Source organism: Rana temporaria, chromosome 1, assembly GCF_905171775.1.
Source record: "Rana temporaria chromosome 1, aRanTem1.1, whole genome shotgun sequence".
NCBI lineage: Eukaryota > Metazoa > Chordata > Amphibia > Anura > Ranidae > Rana > Rana temporaria.
In genome coordinates, this window is record NC_053489.1 from 453,748,270 (window position 1) to 453,766,918 (window position 18,649).

At 42.6% G+C, this 18,649-nt stretch overlaps 1 protein-coding gene across 1 annotated transcript in view; it reads right to left on the bottom strand.

Annotated features, from left to right (window-relative positions):
- LOC120916904 (ovochymase-2-like) overlaps positions 1-18,649 on the bottom strand; it is a 147,169-nt gene that overhangs the window by 66,812 nt on the left and 61,708 nt on the right. The window contains exons 11-13 of the mRNA XM_040327850.1: positions 13,557-13,742; positions 12,019-12,128; positions 8,227-8,327 (exon numbers count right to left, since the gene is read on the bottom strand). Coding sequence (XP_040183784.1) covers positions 8,227-8,327; positions 12,019-12,128; positions 13,557-13,742 — 397 coding nt within the window. The remainder of the gene's footprint in view (positions 1-8,226; positions 8,328-12,018; positions 12,129-13,556; positions 13,743-18,649) is intronic.

The following is an 18,649-nucleotide window of genomic DNA, read 5'->3' on the forward strand; positions in this document are numbered from 1 at the left end:
GTTCCTCTGTTATCAGCATGATAACTTCTGACAGTGTAGCCAACCGCCCATAGATTTACCGGCAGCCCATAAAAAATCTGTAGCAGGAGAAAAGTGGCAGTAAAAAATGGTGGACTATCCACCACAGAGACCAACTGTATCTGAAAGAGAACCGCCCGCTGAAGAAGAGTATACCTGCTGCCATAACAACGGTATTCCTCTTCAAAGGGCCCCCCTCCCGCCGCTCTTCGAAGCCGTCGGCAGTGGCGGAGGCAATCCGGTCCTGTCCCTACCTGGGTATGGAGACGAGTGAGGGGAAGATGGCCAAAACGTCACTTCCTCCCAATGCTCCTAAAGGTAATGTTTTTTTTTAATTTATTCTTTTTTAATTGCATTATAGTGTAAATATGACATCTGGAGTCCTTTTTACCCCAGATCTCATATTTAAGAGGAACTGTCATGCTTTTTTTTCTATTACAAGGGATTTTTATATTCCTTGTAATAGAAATAAAAGTAACCCAAATTATTATTATTTTTTTTAAAGCGCCCCGTCCCGACAAGCTCGCACGCAGAAGCGAACACATATGTTAGCAGCACCCACATATGAAAACAGTGTTTAAACCACACATGTGAGGTATTACCGTAATTTTTAGAGCAAGAGCAAAAATCCTAGCCCTAGACCTCCTCTGTAACTCAAAACATGCAACCTGTAGAATTTTTTAAACGTCACCTATGGAGATTTTTAAGGACAAAAGTTTGTCGCCATCCCACGAGTGGGCGCAATTTTGAAGCATGACATGTTGGGTATCAATTTACTCGGTGTAACATTATCTTTCACAATATAAAAACAATTGGGCTAACTTTACTGTTGTCTTATTTTTTAAATAAAAAACTTGTTTTTTCCCCCAAAAAAGTGCGCTTGTAAGAACGCTGCGCAAATTCGGTGTGACAAATGGTATTGCAACGACCTCCATTTTTTTCTCTAGGGTGTTGGAAAAAAACTGTATAATGTTTGTCTGTTCCAAGTAATTTTCTAGCAAAAAAAATGTTTTTAACTTGTAAACACCAAATCTCAAGAGTCTTGGGGCCAGATTCACATAGAAGAGCGGCGGCGTAACGTATCGTAGATACGTTACACCGCCGCAATTTTTCATCGCAAGTGCCTGATTCACCAAGCACTTGCGATGAAAACCTACACCGGCGGCCTCCGGCGCAAGGCCGGCCAATTTAAATGGGCGTGTGCCATTTAAATTAGGCACGCTCCCGTGCCGGACCTACCGCGCATGCTCCGTTTCCGAACTCCCGTCGTGCATTGCGCGCCGTGACATCATTTTTTCGAACGGCGACGCGCGTAGCGTAATTCCGTATTTCCGGACGGCTTACGCAAACGACGTTATTTTTAAAATTTCGACGCGGGAACGACGGCCATACTTTATACAGCAATACGATTGCTGTGTAAAGTTAAGGCCCCAAAAAAAACGACTAACTTTGCGATGGGAAACTAGACTAGCGGCGACGTAGCGAACGCGAAAAACCGTCGGGAATCGCCGTAACTCCTAATTTGCATACCCGACGCTGGTTTACGACGCAAACTCCCCCCAGCGGCGGCCGCGGTATTGCATCTTAAGATCCGACAGTGTAAAACAATTACACCTGTCGGATCTTCTGGCTATCTATGCGTAACTGATTCTATGAATCTGTCGCAAAGATAGAAACAGAGATACGACGGCGTATCAGCAGATACGCCGTCGTATCTCCACTGTGAATCTGGCCCTTGGTCCTTAAGTGGTTAAATAAAGAATTGGGGAAAAAAACATGTGAACATATGCACGTATTGCAGAAATGTACTATATATACACATTATACTATATACAGTGTCTGGAAAAATTATTCATACCCCTTGAAATTTTCCAAATTTTGTAATTTTACAACCAAACACGTAAATGTATTTTATTGGGATTTTATGTGATAGACCAACACAAAATGGCACATAATTGTGAAGTGGAATGAAAATGATAAATGGTTTTCCAAATATTTTTACAAATAAATATGTGAAAAGTGTGGTGTGCATTTGTATTCAGCCCCCTTGAGGCTGGGTTCACACTACTACACTACTTTCATCCTACTTTGCTCTGCTACATTGGTCCTACATTTATCCTACATTGGTCCTACATCCATCCTACTTTCATGAACAGGATACTACTTTGGTCCGACTTCAATGATATTCAATGGGCCTGAAGTAGGATCAATGTAGGACCAAAAGTAGTACAGGGAGCATTTTCAAAGTCGGACCGACTTGTGTAGGACGCTACAAGACGCTCTCATAGGGAAACATTGAACACAGAGCAAAGTAGGATGAAAGTAGTGTAGTAGTGTGAACCCATCCTTAGGTTGGGTTCAAAGGTTTAGAGGTTTAAAGCAGGGCTAGCTTATAAAAAAATATCCCAAGCTTTGAACATCTCACGTGCAATCCATCATCTGAAAATGGAAAGAGTATGGAACAACTGTAAACCTACCAAGACATGGCCGTTCACCTAAACTGACAGGCAGGGCAAGGAGATCATTAATCAGAGAAGCAGCCATGAAGTAACTCTGGAGGAGCTGCAGAGATCCACAGCTCAGGTGGTAGAATCTGTCCACAGGACAATTATTAGTTGTGCACTCCACAAATCTGGCCTTTATGGAAGAGTGGCAAGAGTAAAAGCCATTGTTGGAAAAAAAAAAGCCATAAGAACTCCCATTTGCAGTTTGTGAGAAGCCATGTGGGGGACACGGCAAACATGTGGAAGAAGGTGCTCTGGTTAGATGAGACTTTTTGGCCTTAAAGCAAAATGCTTTGTGTGGCAGAAAACTAACACTACACATCACCCTGAACACACCACCCCAACTGTGAAAAATGGTGATGGCAGCATCATGTTGTGGGGATGCTTTTCTTCAGCAGGGACAGGGAAGATGATCAGAGTTGATAGGAAGATGGATGGAGCCAATTACAAGGCAATCTTAGAAGAAACCTGTTATGCCCTGTACACACGATCGGTTCGTCTGATGAAAACGGACCGATGGACCGTTTTCATCAGACGAACAGATCATGTGTAGGCCCCATCAGTTTTTTTCCCATCGGTATAAAAATAGAACCTGTTTTACATTTTTCATATGGTTAAAAAACTGATCGTCTGTGGGGAAATCCATCAGTCAAAAATCCACGCATGCTCAGAATCAAGTCGATGCATGCTCGGAAGCATTGAACTTCATTTTTCTCTGCACGTCGTTGTGTTTTACGTCACCGCGTTGGACACAATCGGAATTTTAACTGATGGCGTTTAGGCAATCGGTATCAGGATATCTGATGAATAAATCCATTGGTTCGTTTTCATCAGAAGAACCGATCGTGTGTACAGGGCATTAGAGTCTGCAAAAGACTTGAGACTGGGGCAGAGGTTCACCTTCCAGCAGGACAACGACCCTAAACATACAGCCAGAGCTACAATGGAATGGTGTAGAGCAAAGCATATTCATGTGTTAGAATGTCCCAGTCAAAGTCCAGACCTAAATTCAATTGAGAATCTGTGGCAAGACTTGAAAATTGCTGTTCACAGACACTTTTCATCCAATCTGACAGAGCTTGAGATGTTTTACAAAGAAGAATGGGCAAAAATGTCACTCTCTAGATGTGTAAAGCTGGTAGAGACATCCCCAAAAAGACTTGCAGTTGTAATTGCAGAGACAGGTGGTTCTACAAAGTATTTGACTCAAGGGGGCTGAATACAAATGCACGCCACACTTTTCACATATTTACTTGAGAAAAAAAACTGAAAAGCATTTATTATTTTCCTTCCACTTCACAATTATGTGTCACTTTGTGTTGGTCTTTGACATAAAATCCCAATAAAATACATTTACGTTTGTAACATGACAAAATGTGAAACGTTTCAAGGGGTATGAATACTTTTTCAAGCCACTATACATTATACTATAAACATATATATTTTATGTATAGATATACTGTTTATATAAATAAACACACACACACATATATATATATATATATATATATATATATATATATATATATATAGACACTACGGGGGAGATTACCTAAAACTGGAGCGTTCAAAATCTGGTAAAGCTCTGCATAGAAACCAATCAGCTTCCAGGTGGTATTGTGAAAGTTTAATTTAACAAAATGAAGTTAGAAGCTGATTGGCTACCATGCACAGCTGCCCCAGATTCTGAGTGCTCCATTTTTATTAACCACTTGACAACCGAGGACGTCCATTGACGTCCTCGACTTTGTGCGGTGATATCTAAATGATGCCTGCAGCTACAGGCATCAATCAGATATCACCGTCTTTAGCAGCCGATTCTCTGCACGATAAGAACGATCAAAGCGGCAGTTCCACAGCTTGATCGTTCTTATAGTCAGCGGGTAGGCCCGGAGAGAAAATCGGCCAGTGCTGGCTGGGAAGCATAGAGATGACTGGTGACCAGATGGTCACCAGTCATCTCTATGACCGTCAGAGGTCCAGGCGTGACGTTATGACGTCACGCCCGGTACCCGGAAGTAAACAAAGCCGCATTCGCAGCTGTCGGCATGAGATCAGTGAATTTTCTTTCACAATCTCATGCTTGTAAGCCTGGAGGAGAGATGTGGGGTCTTATTGACCCTACATCTCTCCATAAAGAGGACCTATCACAGTGATTCCTATTACAAGGGATGTTTACATTCATTGTAATAAAAAAAAAAAATGTGATCACTTTTTTCCTAAGTGTAAAAATAAAAGAATGAAGTAAAATAAAAATAAATATATATTTTTTAAATGCCCCTGTCCCCGGTAGCTCAGAAGCGTACACGCATGCAAGTCCCACCCACATATGTAAACGCCGTTAAAAAACCCCACATGTGAGGTACCGTCGCGTGCGTTAGAGCGTGTGCAACAATTCTAGCACCTCTTCTGTAACTCGAAAATAGTAAACTGTAAAAAAAATTAAAGCGTCGCCTATGGAGATTTTTAAGTACCGAAGTTTGGCGCCATTCCATGAGTGTGCACAATTTTAAAGCGTGACATGTTAGGTATCTATTTACTCGGTGTAACATCATCTTTCACATTATACACGCATGCAAGTCCCACCCACATATGTAAACGCCGTTAAAAAACCCCACATGTGAGGTACCGTCGCGTGCGTTAGAGCGTGTGCAACAATTCTAGCACCTCTTCTGTAACTCGAAAATAGTAAACTGTAAAAAAAATTAAAGCGTCGCCTATGGAGATTTTTAAGTACCGAAGTTTGGCGCCATTCCATGAGTGTGCACAATTTTAAAGCGTGACATGTTAGGTATCTATTTACTCGGTGTAACATCATCTTTCACATTATACAAAAAAATTGGGCTAACTTTACTGTATTGTTATTTTTTAATTCATGAAACGTTTTTTTTTCCCCAAAAAAGGCGATTGAAAAATGATTGCGCAAATACCGTAAAAAAATAGCGAGAAGAAAAGTTGCAAGGACCGCCATTTTATTCCCTAGGGCAGGGGTCCCCAACCTTTTGAATAGCGAGGGCCACTTAAGCAACTTGGTAACCAGTCGTAGGCCACAATGAGCGAAGCGGGCAGATGACAGGTCACGACTACTCTATGGGCCCTCCGATCTGCCCAGATGGAAGGGGATGAATTCCCTTCTGTTTTTTGGATTGGAGGTAGGCGAGCGTAAATGGACATCTGTCGCTCTGTAGAGGTGAATTGAGGGTCCCATTTGGTCGGGCTGATCATGTGAAAAAGGCCTAAGACTGCTTTTAACTGATGTGCTGTAGTTTACCCACACCACGGGTGCAGTGTAGTGCACCTGTGTCTATCCTGCGGGTTAGCTGAACTATGCCATAGACTCCTTCTGTGGCAAAGCCGGCGCTGTAGAGGAAACATCAGCTTATGGGGCTCTGGGGTCTGCAGCCGCTTTCTACCTCTACCACCATGTTCATTCACAACACTGATGCTGTGGTATGGCAGATCGGCAACCTGCGATCTGGGCTTGCCAACCCGCTATTCCAGAACAGGAGGTCGCGGGCCACATCAGAGGGCTCCACGGGCCACATGTGGCCCCCGGGCCACTGGTTGGCCACCCCTGTGTCTGCTAAAAAAAAAATAATGTTGGGGGTTCTGATTACGTTTCTAGCAAAAAAATTGTGATTTTTTTACATGAAGGAGAGAAGTGCCAAAATAGGCCTGGTGGTCAAGTGGTTAATAACTTGTGGTTCAGTGAAAACCACATGTCAAATCCACCAGGACATTCAGAGACACAAGCAGCTAAAATTATGTACAGTTCCTGACATTAACTATTAAAAATAAAAACACAGCTACGCCCCTCTTGCCTCTCAAGTCTTCCTGTTGATCTCCATTCCATCCTTTGAGCCTTCTGATTTTTAGGACTGCTTTACATATTAAAAGCCTAGTGGGGAATGCTTGAGAGATGGAAGGTGGAAGATCAAACTCCTTCTTTACGGGAAAAGTTGAGATTTGAATATGGCTTGAGCCAGCTATATCTTTGGATCCACTGTTTGTTTCAATGCACACTTTCACACTGACTATGCATTTTAAATTATAGGCTCAGCTGGAAATGCTCAGGGTAACTTCAGAGGACTCTACATAAAAAGGTAAACTTTTTCAACACACCCACAGAGCTATTCCATTATTTTATAACCCTCAATTCTTCAGCTGCCATGGATCTGGGTTTTAGGGGATTTCGTGACATATGTATTCACAAAAACAAACAGGTATTTCTGACCGAGCTCCCCTAAAAATCTATTTATCTTGGCATGGTTGAATTTATTAGTTTGATATAGTTTTTCTTATTTCTTTACAATTGTTTATATGTTTCCCCACATAAGCAGAAAGGTTAGAGTAGATGCTGTAATATAAAGCCCCTTTCATGATTTTGTCAGGATTTTTGCCTTGGCTTTGATGCGATTTTGTCACGACTTTGACATGGCTTGCAGCAATGGCTGTGTTATATTGAGGTCTATGGGCCAGATTCACGTAGAATTGCGGCGGCGTAACGTATCGTAACCGCAAGTTTTCATCGCAAGTGCCTGATTCACCAAGCACTTGCGTGAACACTTACGCTGGCAGCCTCCAGCGTAAGCCTGCGTAATTCAAAGGGGCGTGTGCCATTTAAATTAGGGGCGCTCCCGCGCCGGACCTACTGCGCATGCTCCGTTTTAAAAATTCCCGCCGTGCTTTGTGCGAAGTGATGTAATTTTTTCGAACGGCGACGACGTGCGTAGCGTACTTTCGTATTCCCGGACGTTTTACGCAAGACAAAAAAATGTTTACATTTCGACGCAGGAACGACGGCCATACTTTAAAAAGCACATACGTGTGCTGTGTAAAGTTAGGGCAGGTCAAACGACGCCTAAAATTGGATCGCCGTTACTGCTAATTTGCATACCCGACGCTGGAATACGACGCGAACTCCACCCAGCGGCGGCCGCGGTATTGCATCCTAAGATCTGACAGTGTAAAACAATTACACCTGTCGGATCTAAGGGCTATCTATGCGTAACTGATTCTATGAATCAGTCGCATAGATACTCTGAGAGATACGACGGAGTATCTGAGATACTCCGTCGTATCTCCGCTGTGAATCTGGCCCTATGAACCTCAAGTTGCATCAAAGTCGGACCAAAGTAGTACAGGAACTACTTTGAAGTTGCCGCGACTTAATGGTACTCATTGGAAATAATGGTGTACGTCTGGTCATGCGACTTTGCAGTCCCAGGTCACACAAGTGTGAAAGGGGCCTAACAATTAAAGCGAATCCTCTACTATATCAAATCTTATAGTCAACTACTTTGGAGCAATCAGGGTGAGTGGAACTTGGATTGTGATTTTTCCTTTGTAGCGCCAAGGAAGGCAAATACTATATTTGTTGTTTTGGTGATACTTTACACAGAAATGTTCACGATGGGTCACATTTACTCCCCTGTCTCCCAAGATCAAGTCATAAATCCTGATATGTATTTCATTAGTGTACTTAAACAAGCCCCAAATAACTCTATGCAGTTTTAAATAATACTCTTCTATGCAGGATCTAATTGGCAGCTTCTGTTAAAACAGTAAGACTATGTGATGAGCCATGTATTAAGCTATTTATCTTTATGACACACAAAGCAGTTGCTAAGCTTACAGAAAGGAGTAATATTAGAAACATAATCTAGTATGAAAGATGTTTATGTCAAATGAAGGACAGCCTTACTTAATAAAACAGTGGGCTGCTGTGAGGACCCAGTTCTTATGGATGAGAGTGCCGCCACATGTGTGGAAGAAAATGGTTTCGTTACGAGAACTTGGCCAAACCTGAAAATATGACATTGAGAAAATTGTGACAATAAACAGACATTAGAATGCTAACTATGGTATATATGCTACATATTTGTAACCTAGATTTATTTTCAATTATTATTCTTTTTTTTCGGCACAAGGGCAAGTATTTAGGCCTGATTCACACTTGTGCAGATTGCAGGTGCGTTTTGCATTTTTCAATACACATCTTTGAACCCTGGCCCTTTCCATAAAATGCACAGATGGGATCTACATCCTTAGGAAACCATGTTAACTGGACTGCGGTGGGTTTCGGTGAGGCCTGAATCACACTAGTGCGTTGCGTTTTGGAGCTCCGTTGTCTTTGCGAATTTCTCTATAAGGTGTTCTGCAGATCAACTACGTTTTAGCTGCAGATCAGGTGCGAATTTGGAGACCTGGGAGAGGGGAGGGGGAGGGGGGAAGTGTATTGAACTGAATGAGACAAATACTGAAGAGAAATGAACACATCTGCGAATTCAGCTGCGTACCCATAGAAGATAATGGGACTGAATTCGCACCTGAGCCGCACCGCAAGACATAAAAACCGCACACGGTTTGGAGGCAATGCGCAGTGCGGATGCATTGCACATATGTGAACCAGCCTCATTGAAAACAATGTATTTTGAAATGTCCTGCGAATTAGATGCGGTTTAAGCCGCACTCAATTCGCATAGGTGTGAACCTGGCCTGAAGCTGAAAATGCAGTAAAAAATGCATAGGTGTGAACCAGGCCTCAAACTGACACAGTGTCACTTGTGGTGCTGTTAGTTGAAACCCTCTGTCTTCTGACCCCCCTACTCTCTAACAAAAAAAAGACACAAGGCCATCCAGTTCAACCAACAAACAAACAGCAGCGGTAAACTTCTTGTACTGTGGGGATTAATACAGCCGCTTGACCTGTCATGGGCACTGGTCTAGATTCTAGAGCAGGGGTCTCAAACTGGTGGCCCTCCAGCTGTTGCGAAACTACAAGTCCCATCATGCCCCTGCCTGTGGGAGTCATGCTTGTAACGGTCAGCCTTGCAATGCCTCATGAGACTTGTAGTTTTGCAACAGCTGGAGGGCCGCCAGTTTGAGACCCCTGATCTAGAGCAATGTTTCTCAACTCCAGTTCCCAAGGCACCCCAACAGGTCATGTTTTTTGCACAGGTGATTTGATCAGTTTCACTGCCTTAGTAATTACCACAGCCGTATCATCTGAGGGAAAACCTGAAAACATGGACTGTTGGGGCGCCTTGAGTTGAGAAACACTGGTCTAGAGTACCAAATATGCTCCCTCTTTCTACCCCACCCATTCATAGAAGTTGTCCTATATGGAGGGGGATTTGGGGGGATGTGTGGAGGAACGAAAGGTCTGCCTCCTCAATTCATAGAGCGCTTTTTAATGATGTAAGCTATAAATTACCACTTGGGGGGCGGGTAGAAGACAGAGGCCCGGATTCACAGACACTGGCGCATATTTATGCCGCCGTAGCGTATCGCCTTTACGCTACGCCGACGCAGCGCAGAGAGGCAAGCATGAAATTCACAAAGGACTTGCTCCCAAAACTGTGCTGGGTTTCCTCGGCGTAAGCCGGTGTAGGTGGAAGTAGGCGTGAGCCATGCTAATGAGGCGTGACCCCATGCAAATGATGGGCCGAGCGCCAGACAGATACGTATTATGAACGGCGCATGCGCCATCCCGTGGACGCATCCCAGTGCGCATGCTCACAAATACGTCGGAACAACTGCCTAAGATGCGACGGATCACTGCCTACGGCGTGAACGTAACCTACGCCCAGCCATATTCACGTCCAATGTAAACTTTGTAAAATACGACGGCTTGAGTTCCCTGGTGCAGACCTTTGCATGTCTGCTGCTGAGTTACACCTCCTTTATGGGGAATAACTTTACGCCGGGGGTACAACTTACGCAAACCACGTATAGCATGCGCCGGGCGCACATACATTCGTGAATCGACGTATCTCCCTCATTTCCATATTTGAATAGAAAATTAATGGGAGCGCCACTTGCGTCCAGCGTAAATATGCGCCCACGATACGACGGCGTAGGCAAGTTACGTTGGTGAGATGAAGCCTATTTTTATGCGTATCTCAGCTTGTGGGTCCGGCGCACAGATACGACGGCGCATATTTGCACTTACGCGGCGTATCTCGAGATACGTCGACGCAAGTGCTTTGTGAATCCGGGCCAGAATATTTTAACTAAAACAGGGGACACTTCTGATCCAATGTATCTTGTACAGATTTATTTATATAAAAAATACTTAAACTAAAGCCTCGTACACAAGGTACAAATATCAGAAGGGCATTGTCGTTTGACGGGCTGTTGTCCAAAATTCTTACCGTTCTTACGCTTCTTTTGACAATTGTTTTCCAATTTTCGCCCAACAAATGTTGGATGACACAGGCTAGTAAATTTTTTGCAACCGACGGCTCCACGTACGATTTTCGGATGGTCAGTACAAAAATCCATCACACAAGTCGAAAGTACAAACACGCATGCGTGGAATCAAGGAACGACTGGGAAGAGTTTGGTCTCGTAAACTACCGTTTGTAATCTAGAATTAACAATTGTGACGCAGCAATTGATGAAATGTCAAAATTCTCATCTTCTTTAATGGGATAATAATGAAGCTGGTGGTGATACTGATGTAGTTATGGCAAATGTATTTTAAAAGGCATTTGTTTTGTACGATCTGAAAATCGCGAATCAACGTTCATCAAACTTCTACTAACATGAAATTAGCAGCAGGGGCCCAAAGGGCGACGCTTGAGAAATGAACTTCCTATTAATTGTCAAATAGGAAATTATTTCAGTAGACTCGTATAACATAAAAACTGCCATCATCAAAGAAAAGGGTGCCAAATAACTTTTCAAAATTATTTGTGGGGGGGGGGGGCGTCTGATTAAAGCACATGATTAAACTGAGGCTCTAATTGGCTTAAAAAAAGGGTGGGCTTGGGGCTCAGGGTACAGTGCAACAGCCCAGCTCCCTCTCATGCCTCGGCCCCTTTGTCTTGTCACATGCAAACTCCCGCAGTGATCGCCGCCTTCCATCAGTCTCTTGCGGGGGGTCGTGGCGTTAGTTTAGCACCAGTTGCCACTGATATCAGAAATATGAAATGTTGTGGTAACAAACGCTTTAACTGTAGTAAGGAACAATCAGGTCTCTGAGATAGTTATGCTATCTGCCTGAAATGTGTACATCTCAGGACTGGATAAACAGACATACAAATCCTGTGGCAGGTAAACAGCTTCCTTATGTGTTATTCCTTTGTGTATTCAGCCTGGAGTTTAGCTTTAACAAACAAAGAACAGAAATCTGAGAATATTGTAATGGTATAATACTTTCAAAGTGTCTTGATTTAGTAAATAGTAAAGCCTGACATAAAGGATGTAAACAGGAAAGCTCTAATATTCAGAACTCTGATATATATGCTTGACCTTGTCAGGTGTTTTAAAGTATCTGTTCATGAAGTGGCAGAAAGTAATTACACGTAGTGTTGTGAAATCCATGTAGTGCTGGTCATTAAAAATGATTTTTCTCCAGTGCACTAAAACTTCTCTGCATGTTAATGCTAATCCTTCCCTGGAGATAGGCAGTTAATAAGAGTTAATATGAGTTATATCACGGCCAAGCACTTGTGTACTTTGCATTTTAATTTTGTGATTAATCTCTTACCTGCATGGACACTTGCCAAGGCCAGGTGTGAGGAACAGCACGTTCTCCATTGACTATTCTGGTATTGATCTGGGGGGGATAAGTGGGCAGTCCACACTTGGATGGCCATTCTGCAAACAATAGAAACATAAAAGAAATTACAAAAACAAAACGACAGTACATGAAGTAATATGGGTATACATCTAATACTACATGGTGGATTGAAGTAAAGATTAAAGTAAAGATGACCTTTCTGGGACAAAATCAGTCATGAATCATACCATGTGGGGGTACAGGGCTTTAAAGAGAAAACATTTGTAAAACCTCAATTAAGCTATCACATAAAATACAGAAGAAATTGTTATATGAATTGATGTGTTGGACATGCTATGTCTTCTTTTGACAGCAATCATTATTTCAAGTAAAAACAGCAGGAATTTGTGGAAACTATCCAAGCCACCTCTGGCCTCCTCAAATGACCTGCTGTTATATTTTGTACCATATTCTATGCTGCCCAGTGAAATGTGCAAAAAAAGTCTTTATACTGGATGAAAACATCCTGGCAGTTTATCATCTGCAATCTCTTTTTTAACTTTCTCAACATTTTGAACCATTGCTTGAATTACAGACAGTTCTAGGTTACATATATACTGTATATCTATCTATCTATCTACTTCCTCAAACTAAATCTGTCCTCCTAACTTCTTCAATGGCACAACTATTAGTACCTCCCGAAATGCTAGGTTTAATCCTGGGCTCTGAACTCTTCTTTCGGCCCCACATCCATTTACTGTCCCAATCTTGCTTCCTCAACCTCCATACCATTTCCAGAATATGACCCTCAATAGCAAACAACACCACACAACTACTAATTTTCTCCCTGTTTATCTTTCACCTTGGCAAGTGCAACTCCCTTCTCCTTTTCATCCACCTTACCAACCATTCTGTGTCTGCTACCCTTCTCTGCCAATCTTTCCATTGGCTTCTGCTCACCCAACGAATAAAACTAAAATACAAACATAAACTTTCAAAGCCATGCACAACTCGGCCCCCAGCTACATCAACAACCTTTTCTCAAAATACCAACCAAACCACACTCTTCACTCTTCCCAAGACCACCTGCTCTCTAAAAACCCTGGTCACATCCTCCCAAGCTCATCTCCAGGACTTCTCCAGAGCCTCTTCCATCCTCTGAAATTCCATACGTCAATCTTTCCGACTATCTGCTACTCTGTTTGCCTTTACATGATCCCTGAAAACACACCTCTTCAGACAGACCTATTTTGTCTCTAACTAATAAACTGTACTATTACTTTCTCCGCCAGCACTAGTTTCAGTTATTACCTTTTGTATCACTTGACCTTACCTTTTAGATTTTTAGCTCTAACAACCAAGGCCCTCTGATCCCTCTAGTATTGAATTGAATTGTACCCTTACTATTTGCCTCCATTTTGTACTGCACAAAGTGCTACACAAACTGTTAGCGCTATATACACCCCGTATAATATTGCTGCATCAAACTGCAGGTTTGCAGTGGTAAATAAGTTAATGGGTGTTACCGATTGTTATATTATCCCAAGGGTTGGGTGTTTCCGGTGCATCTGTGGGAGGTGCCTGCAATGGATTGGTAGTCCAGTAGCCTCGGAATCCTGATCCTTCAGTGAAGAGGTCGCTAGAAAATCTGATTGTGATGATATTGCTCTGACTAGAAATGGTGCTTGGGATTGGAATTCCACAGAAAGGACCTAAAATGAACATAAAGCAAACATTCAAATATTTCTTTTTACTTACCATTTTCTGTCACATGAGGCAATATGCTAGTCATTAACTGAAATGAAATAAACTGGCAATCTTACTCAAATAGCTCAGTAAACTTTCATGACAAGACACAGTCTGAGCCTAAATAAGAAAAGCCTATGGGTGGTTCAGTCAAAAAAAAAAACATACAGATTACCAAAATAATTTTAATGTAGTAATCAGTTTTAGTATGTCTCAAATATTACTTTGAGCTACTGTATATCAATAAATTTAAGAAGTGTAATTCTGCTGTATAAAATATTTTAGACATCAAAAGATTTAAAGTAAACACACTTGATTTGCAATGCCTGCGTTTTCCTGTGTATACATCCTTCGTAATACATATATTTTTTTCAGCACAATGTCTACATTTGACAAACAGTAAAAAAAATATTTTATATATATATATATATATATATATATATATATATATATATATATATATATATATATATATATAGTTGATGAATTTATTATGATGATTTGAACCACAGGTATAAACAGTTTGTTGAATGAATGTGACAAACATCCGCTCAGCTACAACAAAAATGGCTACATTCTATGTTCTAGTGTTATAGTGCTGTCTTATACAATTGAGGTCCCCAGCTGGTGGCCAAAATTCCTTTATTTCCTGATTTAAAAACAAATACCGTATTTTGGTTACTGGGTGGCACTTTAATTATACTAAATAGTTCAATAACATGGAATATGGCAAGTGTCATTGTAGCTGAGCAGATGTGTGTCACATTCAGCATACTGTTTATACATGGACCCCTTTGCCAAAATATATTTTTTATTTTTCTAAAAAAAAAAAGCAGCTTTTTTTTGCTAGAAAATTGCTGTAAACCACCAAACAATTACATGGTTTCTGAAAGCAGAGGCCCTGGAAAATAAAATGGTGTCAGTTTCCATTATTCATGTCGTGCAATATTTGTGTTACCGTTTATCAAATTTATATCTTGAAGAAAAATGCACTAAAATGAATTAGTAAAAGTGAATGCATACCAAACATGTTAAGCCTTAAAATGATGTGAATTCCATCGGAGTTTAGATATAGAACATGTTCTATTTTTTTCCGATGGAATTCCATCGGAATTCCAATGTGATTTGGCCAGGCAAAAACATGATCGTGTGTACGCGGCATTAGGGTATGTTTCTTGCTGGTAAGGATAAGTTAAGAGTAAAGCCATTTGCTTCTCCAAACTACCATTAGTCCTGATCATTTTTCTCAATACCTAAGCCATTGGTTGCACAGTCTTTGAAAAAGTGAAAGATCAGTCAACCTGAACTCTGATCTTTCTCTTTTTTTTTTTTCAAAATAATTTTTATTAAAACTTTTTTGTATTGAATTACAAAACAAGGCCATAGCGGCATTCCCCCGGCCAGTCATTGCACATAACTACGTGCACAACAAAGAAAAAAAGAACATAAAAAACATCACACCTTAAAGCTAAGCATGTCTAACTATACACAAACTAAACACTCCTCAGGTCACCCGTGTCAGGACTACAAAAGGAAATGTTATTTCTGGAATAATCTTATCCCATTCCTTAACGTTGGGATTGAGAGCTACAGGAGCATTTGGGAGTAGATACAATTGTCTAGTTGTCTATGCTTCCCCTTCGTTCACCTATTCAGAATGAGGACCTCAGCTCCTAGTGTTGCAGGCGATTACAAAGGGGGGCCTATCTGAGTTAATCCCCAGAGGGCTGGTCGTCTGTGGTGGACTCCGAGTCTGTCCACAGGTGCCAAACCTTTTCATATTTGTTAGGGCATCCTTGAGACAGATACGTCGCTTTATAGAGGGGAATCATTGTATTGACTATCTGTTTCTTGCTGGTAAGGATAAGTTAAGAGTAAAGCCATTTGCTTCTCCAAACTACCATTAGTCCTGATAATTTTTCTCAATACCTAAGCCATTGGTTGCACAGTTTTTGAAAAAGTAAAAGATCAGTCAACCTGAACTCTGATCTTTCTCTTTTTTTCAAAATAATTTTTATTAAAGCTTTTTTGTATTGAATTACAAAACAAGGCCATAGCGGCATTCCCCCGGCCAGTCATTGCACGTAACTACGTGCACAACAAAGAAAAAAAGAACATAAAAAACATCACACCTTAAAGCTAAGCATGTCTAACTAAACACAAACTAAACACCTCTCAGGTGACCCGTGTCAGGACTACAAAAGGAAGTATTATTTCTGGAATAATCTTATCCCATTCCTTAACGTTGGGATTGAGAGCTACAGGAGCATTTGGCAGTAGATACAATTGTCTAGTTGTCTATGCTTCCCCTTCGTTCACCTATTCAGAATGAGGACCTCAGCTCTTAGTGTTGCAGGCGATTACAAAGGGGGGCATATCTGAGTTAATCCCCAGAGGGCTGGTCGTCTGTGGTGGACTCCGAGTCTGTCCACAGGTGCCAAACCTTTTCATATTTGTTAGGGCATCCTTGAGACAGATACGTCGCTTTATAGAGGGGAATCATTGTATTGACTATCTGTTTCCATGCACTCAGGGTGGGGGGGTGGCCGACTTCCACCTTAAAACTATGGCTTTTCTTGCATAAAAAAGAAGGATACCTATTAGAGTACGTGTTGCCTTGGCAAACGCCAGCTGCTCCACCAGGCCAAGGAGGCAAACACTAATTGTCAGGGGAATAGGGATGGTGGTTAGGCTGCGGATAAATTGAGTTACCTCCCGCCAAAAGTCCTGAATCTGTGGGCAATCCCAGAATATATGCGTGAAGTCCGCTGGAGTGCCAGAACACCTCCAGCAGCTGGCCAACAAGGCCGGGTATATACGATGAAGATGGGGCGTGTAGTAGATCCTGTGGAGGATTTTGAATTGGATTAAGTTGTCCCTAGTAGCAACCAGCTGCTGAAATGGATAGTCCCACATATCTTCCCAGTCTTCATCATCCAGCTCCTGCACCTCCGCCCGCCACAAACCACGCAGACCATCCATACCAACCTGGACGGATGGCAGGAGTGCTCGGTAAATTTGGGATAACGGCTTGGAGAGATCAGCATCACCTAGGAGAGTCTCCAAGTCATCAGGTTCCAGCCGAAGCTGAACCGACCCGATTTGTGAATTAAAGGCATGGCGGAGCTGCAGGAATCTGAAAAAGAAAGAGTTCGGGAGCTGGAATTTGTTTTTAAGCCTTTCAAAAGTAAATAACCCTAACTCATCACATATATCTTTCAAATACCTGATGCCCTTGCTGGCCCACAAACCGGGGTCCTGCAGAGAGTGGAACTCCCGCAGCCTTGGATTACACCAGAGTGGTGTATTAGGGGACCATCTGGCCTTCACCAAATTAGGTTTTATCACTACCGTGTACCATGCCTTAACAGTCGCTTTCATAGCCAATGTTAAAGGTACCTGGGAACCCCCCGACCCCCTATAGAGGGCGTTGCAAAGGGCGTCAAAGGATCCCAAGTGCGCTGCCTCCCGGACAACTGATGCATTGGTATCGTCCGACACCAGCCAGTTATGTGCATGGGTGAGCATTGCTGCTAGGTAGTAGTCTGGGCAGGCAAGTCCCCCCCGGTGTACACGGCCTACGCAGAATCTTCTTGCTGAATCTAGTTGGGCGAGATTGCCACAAGAAGGAAGCCACTGAGGAGTCCAGCTGCCGGAAGAGAGATTTGGGAATCCAGACCGGAGAGTGCCACAGGATATACAACAGGACCGGAAGTAGCTTCATTTTAATTATGTTAATTCTCCCAATAGGAGATAATGGAAGATTCGACCAAGCCTTTAATCTTAATTTACACCAATGCAGGACCTGAGGACAAGTTAAGTTTAATAAAGTACTGGGTATTGGAAGAGATATTAATCCCTAGGTATCTAATGGTGTCAGCCCACTGCAGAGGTGAGGTAGGATCCCTCAACTTCCCCTCTCCGGGGTCTATGGGTAAAATGAGCGATTTGTTTCAGTTGACTCGGAGGCCAGAAAGAGTCGCAAAGCTGTCCAGGAGCCAAAGGGCCCCGGCTCGCGAGGGACCAGGGTCCCTGAGAAAGAGGATTAAATCATCCGCGTACAATGCCAGTTTATTGTAGAAAGAAATGTTTGGACAGCCACACTCTGGAAAAACCTTCTCGGTTGCCTTTTATTGGTAAAAGTATTCAAACACCACACATCACAGCAAACACAGGGGCATACAGCTGACGTTTCGCACTATCGATCAGTGCTTACTCATAGCTCACAATGCCAGTTTCTCGACCACCGAGCCCACCCGTATGCCAGACACCTCGCTCGACCTCCGCAAGGCCTCAGCCAGGGGCTCCATCACCAGGGCAAACAACGCAGGGGACAGAGGACACCCCTGCCTTGTCCCCCTCCTAATTGGGAAGGAGGCCGAAAGCCTGCCATTTAATTTGATACGGGCCGTAGGGGCCCTGTATAATAAGCCGATCCATTTCCGGAAAGTAGGTCCAAAGCCTTCCAGAACCTGCATCATATAGAACCATCGGACAGTATCGAAAGCCTTTTCGATGACCAGGGACACCAAGACCCGGGAGGCAGTCTCATCAGGTGGGAGTTGGAGATGGGCAAAGACTCGTCTAAGATTTATATCCGTAGACTTGCCGGGCATTAAGCCAGTCTGATCTATATCGACAAGGGATGGCAAAACCTTCATGAGTCTGTTGGCTAATACTTTGGTGTGTATCTTCAGATCGTAATTCTGCAACGAGATTGGTCTATAGGATGAGCAGCAAATTGGATCCTTCCCTGGTTTGGGCAACAGCACTATATGGGCCTGATACATGCTATCTGGCAGCCTATCGAATTCTAAGCAATCTGCAAATAACAGAGTCAGTTTGGGGACCAGTAGAGCAGCATGCGCTTTGT